Source organism: Pelodiscus sinensis, chromosome 2, assembly GCF_049634645.1.
Source record: "Pelodiscus sinensis isolate JC-2024 chromosome 2, ASM4963464v1, whole genome shotgun sequence".
NCBI lineage: Eukaryota > Metazoa > Chordata > Testudines > Trionychidae > Pelodiscus > Pelodiscus sinensis.
The window spans coordinates 27,077,511-27,090,049 of record NC_134712.1 but is presented as its reverse complement, the minus strand read 5'-3'; the positions used below and the strand labels follow the sequence as shown (position 1 = coordinate 27,090,049).

General features: G+C 41.0%; 1 protein-coding gene across 3 annotated transcripts in view; it reads right to left on the bottom strand.

Annotated features, from left to right (window-relative positions):
- Positions 1 to 12,539, bottom strand: part of CSMD3 (CUB and Sushi multiple domains 3) — a 1,183,531-nt gene that overhangs the window by 158,438 nt on the left and 1,012,554 nt on the right. For all 3 annotated transcript variants that reach the window (XM_075920204.1, XM_075920205.1, XM_075920206.1), the window contains 2 exons: positions 9,956 to 10,036; positions 8,212 to 8,325 (listed from right to left, as the gene is read on the bottom strand). In XM_075920204.1, coding sequence (XP_075776319.1) covers positions 8,212 to 8,325; positions 9,956 to 10,036 — 195 coding nt within the window. The remainder of the gene's footprint in view (positions 1 to 8,211; positions 8,326 to 9,955; positions 10,037 to 12,539) is intronic.

Here is a 12,539-nt window from a genome sequence, read left to right as displayed (position 1 = left end):
CCAGCTGCCCTGTCTATACACACCCTATTAGGAAATAGCTATTTCAGAATAGGAGTTATTCCTCGTAAAATGAGGGGTACAGAATCTGGAATAAGATGCCTGTTATTTCAAAATTATTTTGAAATAATGGGCTTGCTGTGTAGATGCTCACATAGTTATTTCAGAATAATATCCATTATTCCAAAATAACACTGTTGTGTAGATGTGCTCTAAGTGAGTCTGGCTAAGTTCTAGTCTGGGCTCTGATACAAACTCCCCGCTTGACATTGGGCAAATCACCTAAATGCTGCTTAGTGTCCTTATCCTACAAATGAAGATAGTGAGTCGAACCATACAATGAGCTCTTCCTTATAAAATAGGGTTAAAACAAATTCTGCCAAAATTTACTTATATGGTATCAATAATAGAACAGAAGTTTTGTGAAACTCCAAATACCACATTCTTCTGTCTTAAATAAATATACAAGTGACAAAAACGTCAGGACACGGATTTATTATTCACACATAATCTACACCTTTACACCATGTTTTTATCTTTATGTAAGATGTTTTCACAAGTGATAGTTAGATGTGCTTTTGATTCCAGTGGGGGTAAACTCTCAAGTTCAAGCTACTCTGATTTTTTTTCCCCCTTTCTAACTCAAAGACAGATTGTTTCTTAGATGAATGTCAGTCAACTGCAGAAAATGTTGAAAGAAATTCTGCCTGAAAGTCTTAAGTTCTCCATTGCTGACAGCTCTGTTCATGACATCAGCCAAGGAAAAGAAGAAAGTTACTATGCATTGCCTTAACCTCCAGGCAAGCATAACTGTGAATTAACCATTTTTTTGTCAGTGACTATGTCTTTCCCCTATATTTTTTAACGTTCCAGAAGGTATTTTTTCTTTTGCCTCTTTCTTCTTCATGGAATAAGAGTCAATGGCTTACAAATCACATACATCTGAGGGCTATTAACAGGATGCTTAAAATGTGACACTTAAATTCATACTCAGGCTCCAATAAAAGAGACCTGATGCTGAACACTGACAATTGCCAGTGAAGTGAATGTGAACTGTGGATGCTCAACAACACTGATAATTAGGCTTTTTATTTGGTGACTGTCATGTAGCAGGTCTTTTTGACCATGGCCTCGCGCGACACTAAAAGCCCCTCACAAGAAAAACACAGGCCTCTAAGGCAGATCCTGAGACAGAGCTTGAAGTCCCTCAGCTGCTCAGCACAGTTCTCAGTAAATGGAACTTAACTTGGCAAGCACCCAGGCCAGGGGCCTTCAAGCCTCAGCACAGTTCACTTGGCAAGCACCCGGGCCAAAAAGATAAGAGTAGGGACACAAGCTGTCCCATACACTAAGTTAACGAGCACTAAAAAAACAGGACAAGATAGGAATGAGAGAAATGAGCTGTCATATACATCAGTTAACGAGCACCTGGAGCAGGGAAGCAAAAACATAGCTAGCTTTCACGTGTGCCAGTCATGTCTGCATCAGGCACTGACCACAATGCCTTGAGGCAGACGTCATGTCACAAGGAAGGAACCCTGATATGGTACCGGATATCAAAATTTATAGTATAAAGCACCCTGAGCCCTAAGCTCAGGGAGGTTCCGTATCAAGATAGAAGGCACGTATCGTCCGGCCTGGCTAAGGGGTTGATCACCCAAGGCCACCTCCCACCCACTGAATCATGAAAGGGTGTATGAATCCGGAGCATGCTATGCGTTGTTTTTTGTCTGTGTATCGTAATTGTCACTGGGTTTGTAAGTATTGCTTAATATATTATTTATCAGCTTAGCAATAGTTAGTTGTATTGTATTAACTATTTTGAATAATGGTACCACACCTAGGTCTAAATAAGAACTAGGAGTAGAATTGAGGGGTTGTTAAGTGAATAGGCAAACTAATAACTAACTCTACCGGCTGTTCCAAGATAACCGTAGAGGGATTGGCTGTAGGAGGAGTTTTTATTATTGTTGTATTGACTTTCTTTAATGTACGTTTTATTTGCATGCTACGTTGTCTTAAACAAATCAGAGATAGTAATTTAATATAATCAGATTGTAGCTAATAAAGTTTGTAATTGGTTAAGTACATTTAAGTTCGGGCTTTCCTCCTTCGCGGCCCCAGTCTCTTGCTACAAAACGCCACCCCTAGACAATCTTTTGAGCCTCTGGTTCATCAGTGACCAAATATGCATTTGGGATTTAACCTTTAGCAGTCACATTTGAAATCTGTGACTTAAGAGTTTTACATAAGGTCACACAAGTCCTGAATGGAATTAGGCCTCTTGGCTCTCAGCACTATATTGTACCCATTATTCACAGCTGAGGAGGAGAAAATACCTCACTGAAGCAGAGGAAAATGGTATTCACATGTATGAGCCACTGGAGGCCATTGTACTCTAGTCCCCTTAGTAAAGGGACCTCTGACTTTTACTGGGAGGATCCTTTGTGCTGCAATCTAGCCCTAGAGACTATAATTCCCATGAGCCATTGGGAAAAAGGGGGAACCATGCAGGCTATGCAGACAGAGTTAGGCCAGGCTCCATTTTTTGGAGAGAGGAGCCAGGCTGTTGGTGTGGAGCCTTTTCCAGGCCACGAGCTGTTGCATTGCACCTAGAGCTGTGGTTCTCAACTGGTGGTCTCTGGACCACTGGTGGTCCATGGTGACTTTTTCGGTGGTCCACAGGAACATTGTCCAAAGTCACACAGCATAAACAGGTGCCGCCGTTAGGCTGTTTTACGCAGTGTTCACAAGCACGTGGCGCGTCATCCATAGTGTCACCTAGGACACAACCACATTGTGTTGCCAGTAACTTCAGTCTGAGGCTCTGAGTGTCAGTGTAGCTGCCGCCGTTGTGCTGAGCGGTTGCTGTGCCATTCATCCTGTGCTACATGTGTTGAAGGTGGTCCACAAATATTTTTTGATTGGCCTGGTGGTCCTTGGACTGAAACAAGTTGAGAACCACTGAGCTAGAGCCTATTACTGAGCCTATTACTGTTGCTTCTGGGGCTTGGATCTAGCAGGCTGCTGTTGGTTGTTTCTGGAGGGGAGAGATCCTGGCTGTGCCTGTGGCTGGGAAGAGTTTACATAAACCTACACAGGAGGTGACTGAGTTACTGGGTTGTTTGGAAAAGTGCTGCCTGGGATGGAGCACAAAAGACAAATTGACTCTGGGTACAATGAGAGCCAGAGTGATCTGCCCAGGGAACCAGAGCTGCTGGCATTTGGTGGGGCCTGCTCCAGTGACAGAGGGATTTTGCAGCTGGCTGCTCAGCTTGGACTAACACAGACAGAACCTGCACAGTGCTGTCTCCACTACAGCTGCAGACCTTCAAGCGCACCCACACAAGTGTCTGGGACTCTGAATCCAGAGGAGTGCACACTCTGGTGTGGGATAAATGGTGGCAGTGCAAATGCCAGATGGATACGTTTCTTTTCTTTCTGTGTACTTTTCAATTAATTTTGTTCACTTTTAATCTGTTAAACCTGGTTTCTTTAAGTTGCTAAGTAAAGGTGTGTTAATTCCAATTTAATCAGTTAGGGTATGTCTACACTACCCTCCTAGTTCGAACTAGGAGGGTAATGTAGGCATACCACACTTGCAAATGAAGCCCGGGATTTGAATTTCCCGGGTTTCATTTGCATAAGCGGGGCGCCGCCATTTTTAAAACCCCGCTCGTTCGAACCCCGTGCAGCGCGGCTACACGGGGCACGAACTAGGTAGTTCGAACTAGGCTTCCTAGTTCGAACTACCGTTACTCCTCATTCCACAAGCATTTATCTACCAGAGATAGTGTTCTGAGGAGAAAGTCTGGGATATAAAGCTTAGCACTTTCAAAACACCTTTCCCCAATATGAACACTCCACCAGAGGTACAGATTATATCATGGAACTGGACAACCAAAAACCCTGAAAGAACTTGTTTCAAAATAGAATTTAACCCTCTCCCTTTGCTCACACCCCCTTACTTGTCACCTATCATTTCATATTGGAACCCACAGAGGGTATGATCAAACAACTACAACCCATATTTAGTTGGGACATCATTAAAAATATTTCCTAAGTTCCTTTTCCAGCCTTCAAACAAACCTCCAGCCTTTCTTGATCATCATCACATGCAAGCTTTCCATAGATCAGCACCAGACCTTGCCAAAACAACAGATACAAAACTTGCAGACTTATCTCCACTACTACAATGATAAACAGCCTCCACTATTCACCTTTGAAGAGCCATGGGTCCTAGCAATGCCCATAACAATATGTATTGTACCTAATACAATACATTATATGCCCCAACAGCAAAAATGTGGGTGGAACCAGAGAATCCCTACACTTTTGAATGAACCCATATAAAAGAATTATAAAAGACAAAAGCACTATATAATCTGTGTGTGAACACTTTTCACAAAGCAATCACTTTATCAACAGAGCCCTGCATGGACACACATTTCTATTGATGGATACAGATATTCACTGATAGAAATTGGTATCTGCTGAGTTGTAGAATTCTCCCAGGAAGTTCAGTGGTGAAAGGCAGAAGAACATGGGGCTGCCACTCCTAGAAGCCAGTGTCCCACACCAGCAGCTCTTCCCAGCCATGCAGCTGTATCGCCCCAGCCCTGTATAATCCCACAGGAGACACAGCTATGTGGAAGGACTGGAGGTGCAGGTGGAGACAGCACAGCTGCATGGCAAGGAAAAGCTGCCAGGAGAGCCCTGCAGTTGAGGATTGATACCAATTTCTATCCAGGGATATCCTCATCCACAGATTTGATATCTGCTCATATATCTACCTCCCAGTCCTCATCTGAAAAGGAAATCTGTATGATACACTCAAAAGACAAACCTAGGAACTTAAATTCATAATTTTACGAGACACTACAAATCATAAACTCAGTAGATACACTAGATGTATGGCTCATTGCAATAATCTATAATCCACCAGCTGTTTGCCAACTATCCCGTTCTTTCTTTGTTATCACTTGAGAGATAATAATAGGCCACTTCACCTTGAATGGTCCCTTGAAATATGTTTTAGCTACTTGTTCTAAAAAACTTGTTCAAATCTTGTCTTTGTCAGTGACACTTTGAGTTAGTTTCCCAGACCTCAACAAGAGCTCTGAAAGCTTGTCTCTCATGAGTAGGGGTTGGTTCAATAAAAGATAGCATCTCATCCACCTTGTCTCTCTAATATCCTGGGACCAACAGAGCTATAACAATACTGAATTAACCAATATAGTGTATAATGACGACTTTATATCTGAACATAAACTAATACGTTTCAATTCAAACCACCAAACCACAAGTTCAAAACATTTTCCCCCCAACAAGCCTAAATGTTGGTCACAGCCTCAGCAAACCATACTGTTATCTATCTACTTGTCTGAATGAAAATAAATCTGTGGAGGAAGCTCTAGAGTATTACAATAAAAATTTTTAAAACAAAACCAAATTTTAAAATAGACAACCAAATGTTAAATGTTGGTAATGAAACCTGAGACTCTTATTCAATTTCTACACAAACGCTATCTGATTTTTCTGTAATGGTGAATGTTACTGGTATCTGCATTTTTATTGAAACCAATATATTTGCAACCAAAACCAAATTGCCTTAACCTATTGACGTTCACAGGAGTTGAGAGTGCTCAACAATTTCTAAGACAAAGTTAAAAATTAGATTGATTCTTAATTCTTGAAGTGTAAAAAAATGTTAGGTCACAATCATTTCAACAGAAGGAGTAGGCTTCATAATTTTAAATTAGGAATATAAAAAAAGAAAAAAATGTTACTAATTTTTCAGCTCACAACTGAAATACAAATGTTGTAGTTATCACTCAGTTGTAAACATTAATTATATTTGTCATGGGGAAATTCTGCAATTTTACTATGGCTCCAAATGCAACAATTGCGGAATTCTCCCAGGGCTATTATATAAACAATTACATTTCTAACCACTAAATTGTGCAGTTAATCTGAAACTCTGTTGAAATTACCAAAAGTAGCTTTCACTTATTAAAACATTAAGATTTAGCAGCAGTGGATTTATTCACAAATCATAACTTGCCACTATTCCAAAAATATTCTTTGATTGGGAGTGTTTTCTAAAAATGCCAATTAACACAAATTGCTTCTTGGACAACAAAGCATCTGATGAGAAGAAGAGAGATTGTATAAATCTGTTTCTACATTAAAATGCAAAACTTTAAAGCTAAACCAGATGGTAACATCCTCCATTTAATGCAAATTTAAACAAATGTTGTGCTTTACGTGCCTGATCTGGCAAGATGCTTCACATATCCTGCTAGATAATGAGGCCTTTCTATTTCCACCATTGTGCATAGAAGTGGAAGGATTATGTAGGAGCTTCTCATCAACTTGCAGGATCAGGCCCTCAAATATTTCCAGCTCATTTCCATAAATCACCATTTTCTGATGCCAGGTTTTTTTTAATTTTTAAACTGTCATATAAATATTTGTTAGTGTGGGATGCTAAATACATCTCTTAAAGCACCAATGAGAAAGAAATAAACCACATCATATTTACCCAACATTATTAAATTAAAGAGAAAGAATTTAGGAGGTAAAAATCACCCTACTGTAGAGTCCCACATAAACCTATGCTTGGGATTGTGCAAGGATGTAGAGAGCAGAATAACCATATTGGGTACGTCTCAACCTCATGCATTCTGAGAGGAAAATCTATATTTAAGATGTTGTAAAGTCCAGATATCCACTGCTTACATACACAAAATCCTAAACAGTATACTAGAAAAATGTTTGTATGATTTTTGAACTACCCTATGGAACTTGATAAGGGATTATGTTTCTTCCAGAACAGTCATGTGCACAGCTTGAGCTATTTTCTAGGGCAGTGTGCTCATGATCAGTTCAAGTCATGAGAGTCTTTGACTGAGTACTAGCACTTCAACTATGTTCTTTTGTAAGCTATGTAAGGGTTTACATAGGTTTCCATGAGGTTTAACCGTTAATTCGAACTAAGGGGTTTATCTCAGAATCTCGCTTCTCTGCCACGTGTGGAAACGGCCAGTTATTCTGGGCTAGTCAGTTTCCAAAATGGCGACCGGCCGGGAACATGCTAATGAAGCACGGAATATTTAAATCCCACACTTCATTTGCAATTTTGGTCGTCCTCATTTGCCTCCCTCATTCGAACTAGGGGGCTAATGTAGATGTACCTTAAGTGTTTAGGGAAGGCTCTTTTAGATTTACCTATTCTTTTCTATTTATATCATGCCCATCTTCATGGTTTTTGGACATTTATTTCCCCACATAAGGGCCAGTTACATTCTGACCCCAAATTAGTAATAATTTAAAACTACTAAAAGTCATTTAAAATAATTTAAAACTATTAAATCATACTAAAACAATTAAAAGATACCAGAGGAAAAACCTAGAGAAAAACCTAGAGAAACTATACAAAAGGCAGAAAACTCCTAATTTATATAACTTTTTAAATCTCACTAAAACAATCTCAAATTACCTTTAAATGTCACCAAAGTATTCTACCTTAGTATAACATCACGTATGTCAAAAGCAAAAAAGATTGGATTAATTTAGGAGAAAGTGATGGTAGTCAGGTTTATAATCTAGTTTGTTTTAACAATGGAGGGAGCATATGACTCTTCATTATTTATGCACTGCAGTAAAACAGCAAAGCCAAATGTGCTCCAACATGCTGTAAAATAAACCAAATTAAAAAAAAACCTCCTTAAATAATTGTTTTACTTTAAACTATGATATTTTGTAGTGTTATTCATTCCCACAATGATTTTTGTATTATTTATCTACATCAACCTATTCATTTAATTAATATATACATACTTTTAAAATATTTAGATGAAATAATATATGAGAAACTAGTTCATTTGTATTTATTTTATTTAGATGCCCTCCTACCACCTTAGACCATGAATTGTAAAATTAGCAATTTAATGGCATACAATGTAACTGAAAGTTTGCACTGCGTACTGGTAGCACTAAAACCTCATTACATGCTGTAGATCATAAATAATAATCTCACTTCAGTACTCTCTAAGATGTTCACTATCCTGGGAACACTGGAAATACAGAGGCAGAAGTGGAAAGATTTTATATATGACCCCATATGGCAATTAAAAGCAAAGCTTAGTTCTGCAAACACTTTTCAGCTGGTACATTATAAAAGCATATATAATAATATGAAGAATAGGATACCTTGACAAGAAGGTGGCACTCCATCCATCTGAAGTCTCTCTCCCAATCTACATGTTAGGATTTCATTACCAACCAATGTAAAGCCTGGATGACACTGGTACCTTATTATGTCCCCTGTGTGACAAAAGCAAAGAGCACAGTTAAAAAGCAATTAACAGGGATTTTTAGTTCTGGAAACAGTACTGATTAATGAAGTTCACTGGATACCCTGCATAATGTGTTAAATGACCACAGGCATGAAAAAATTTGATCAGTCAGAGGAAATGTTGTGGTAAATAAGCATTCTCCTGTGTGTTGTATCTAATTTATCATTGTTTCCAATCATAGTATTAGCACAATTTTTCACTGTCTTTGATTTGTTTTACCTTTCTAAGCAAACCATATTTTCATTGAATTGTAAAGCTCTACAATTATACGGAGTCATGGTATTAATTAAAAAGATAATGGTACTAATAATTCAGGCAAAATAGATTCAAACCAGAAACTTCTGTATCTGTTGGTATATATGAATAAAACTTCTAGTAAAAACAAAATATATACGTAGGCAGCCCTACAACTATGTTCATTTGGGCTGTCCTGTTTCTTCCATGCTGTTTATGTTCCCTAACACCTGGATAGTTAGCACAATCACCTATTTCAATTTATTTTTAAAACTACGGCAACCTCAAAACTCCAAAGAATTAGGGAAAAAACCATTAAAACTATTTTAAAAGTTGCAGTCACACACACACACACACACACACACACACACACACACACACACACACACACACACACATATATATAAAATATGCTTTAAACTAAAGTATTTTTAAATGCACTTAAAATTACAATTCACTTTCAGATTATTTGAATGTTGCAAATGAATTCATTTCAGAAAAAGGTATCTGTGAAGCAGTTTCAGTGTCCCTCAGTTGCACTGCCTGGGTGTGATGGGATGGAGCAACCCCACCACCAGCCGCGGACGGAAGGACCGTCCGTGGCTGCCGCGGACGGAAGGACCGTCCGTGGCTACCGGAGCCGCCGGTGCTGCGGCGGCAGCCCTGGGGAACCCACCTCCGGACTGCCCCCAAGATGAGCGGGGGACGGAGACGACTGTGGCTGGCTGGCCCAAGGGCGGGGAAGACGGTGTGCAGCTGCGCTCGGAGATGACATGATCTGACGTCACCGGCGCGATGGACAAAATGGCCGCCGGGAACCCGGAAATGGGGAAAAGCGTCCGAGGGGAGGATAAAAGGGGCCAGATGAGCCAGGGAAAGGGAGGAGGGAAGCAGGAGGGGAATGGAGGAGCAGGTACTGGGGCCGGGAAAGAACTAGCAGGCTGGGAGCCTGAGTTACTTATGCCAGGGTGGAGCGGGGAGAGTTGAGCCCGCCGCCGGCGGGGTCGTGAGGCCCAGGGAGGGTCGCGAAACCTGTGAGCAGGCAAGTTTAGGGGCAAGCCCCCACCTGCTTCCACTGGGAGTCAAGCTCCTAGTGTTAGGGCCGTGGGCCGGGGTTCAGGAGTGAGGGAGGGCCCGGACCCCACCCCGCCGGCAGCGGCCGACGCATTACCCCGAAGCCTTCCTTGTTTGTTTGTTTTTTGACAATACGGTCGGGACCAGCGGGTGGACCTGACACTGGGACTTAAAAAAGACTCAGCAAGTACAAAAAGGAAGAAAAGCTTCCTAAATATTTCTTTCAAATGTAAATATATTTGTTATTTCTCCTTGAAAAAGGATAGTGCTCATACTTCTACTGACATTACCTATTTCAAATTCATCATCCTCAGTCAAAATTTCAGCATTTGGTATAGCAGGTGGAGGTTGACACACTCGAAGCTGATAGGCTATAAAACACAGAAGGTATCATTATTAATATGCTGCTCAACTTCATTAGATAACAAGAAACAACATGTATAGCTTTGCCTTGAAAGTTTTCCATGGAATCTAGCAGAAAAAAATACACACAGAATAAATGTTAAGAACACAAACATGAAGACAGGATCTCCCACGTGAAAGCTCTCAGATTAGTCTTAATGGCAAAATCCTGCTCACACATATTCTGGGGAGATCATAAGCACCTGTAAATTATCTGAAAAGCAGCAATTTGGTTTGAAGAACACAAATGTTTAATACACAGTATGCTCAGCAAAATGCATTTACCCCCACACTCTATTTTGAGTTAATCTTCAATGTAGTCCTATTCAAGAGTGAAAGTATTTCTATTCAGAGGAAGATTAACCATTATAAAGCAGACATAATTTCCCAGAAAAAAATGAATGCATATAGATAGATACTGAATACAACCACAGAGAGAATTGATCCTTGTGGGACTGTATAAATAAAGGAAGGAGATGCTAATGGCAGATGTGCACTTTTCCATCATTACTCTTTGGATGCATCCCTTCAGTAAGTATTGTAACAATTTTAGAGCATTCCACAGGATTCCTGACTCATAGCAGGTGGGACAGCACATGATGTCCCATGATCAGGAATTTTCTTGGGTATTTTGATGCTAGCAAATACAAAAGCAGTGAGTGAAATCTTGACTGTATTGACATCAATGGGAGTTTTGCCACTGAGGTCAAGGAGACAGGATTTCATCCATTATATGGATTTAGAGTAATGCTTAGAAGATATTTTTTACCCTGGCAAAACAAGGACCAGTTTTCTCTCTGGTACTGTCCAAAATCAATATGCAGCCAATAGATAAACTGATCGGTTGACATGGACTCATGTGCAAGCAATAAGCAGATGGTATACAGAACTGCCTATCCTTCCCTGTGCACAGTCAAATAACTACCATCAAGATTGCCCAGTGCTTGGCTGAAATCAGCTCATGGATGAAGATCTAGTTGAAGGTGAACCAGAGTAAGAGAGAGGTAATGCTGGTAGACAGAAGCACGATGAAGAGTTTCCAGTAATGGTGTGGTCTCCACAATTCAATCACTCAAGACTGCCTAGGTGGTTAGGAGACACTGTTGGATCCTGGCAAACAATGACCTTTTCATAGTTATACATGGCTTTGTCATACAATTTAGCTGGGAATGAAACCATCACCCCTTAGAAAACTCTGACTCCTTTCATTAGCACTGGCTACCACAAGCCTCTTCTCCACTCTCTACAGTGGTTTCACATACAACAGCATTTCTCAAATAGGGGTCCACGAAATACTCAGGGTATTCAGGTCCCCCTGATCAACCCCTCCCCTTTGCTACCTCCCTCAACCCCTCCCACTGCCTCCTAATACCTTCTACAACCTGCAGCTAAGGCAGGGTACCTATCTGCCTTTCTTCCATGTGTCTCCCATAAGTGGCCGCCAGGTCCCTGCAGTGGTCCCTATGTGCAGGGGCAACTGGGTTGATTATGCAGGCTTCCTCTGCCTGAGTGTGAACTTTGAAGCTCCCATTGACCAGGAATTGTGACCAATAGGATCTATGGGGTAGTGCCTTTAGGAATAACGGCAACTCACAGATCCTCCCTTGCTGCCCATGCATTTAGGGGCCACATAAATCAGACACCTGCTTCTGGAAGCCATGGTAAGCACCACCATGACCTCCACACACCCTCCTGTATCATACCTTCCTGTCCCAGTCTGGAGCCCCCCTCTCCTCACACCCAAACTCCTTCCCAGAGCCGTACCCCACATCCTGCCCCAACTCAGAGCGTTCTTCTACACCCTCACCCCTCACCCACAGCCTGCACCTCCAGCCATTACCCTCATGCCCCCTGCATCCTGATCCCCAAGCCAGGAGACCCCTCTCATACACAAACTCCCTTCCACAGACTACACCTCAAACTCCCTAACAACAAAACCCTCTGCCTCAGCTTGTAGCCCCGTCCTGCATCCCAAACTGCTCATTCCTGACCCCACCCCAATAGCCAAGGTCAAAGACAGAGTGATTAGGGATTGGGCAAGGGATCTATAAGGGTGTGTCTACACAGCAGAGCTTAACTTAAAATAAGCTACACAAATCGAGCTATGTCAATTGCGTAGCCTATTTCAAAATAGCTTATTTTGAAGGGGAGGGGGGAGGCGCAGGACTTATTTTGAAATAGAGCACTCTTCCTCCAACTTCCCTTACTCCTCATACCATAAAGTTACTGGAGTCCTCCAGTAAAGAGTGAGAAGTCCTCCAGCTTGATAGTATTTCGACATTATTTCGAAATAACTGCCTGCTGAGTACAGGCAGACTAATTTATTTTGAAATAACACTAGTTATTTCAAAATAATGTTGCTGTGTAGATGTACCCCAAGACGGAACCAAGATCTATTATCAGATTTTGTAAATATTGAATACTAGATAGGTTGAAGAGTTAAAAAAAGGCAACATTCATTTAGGGGGAGAA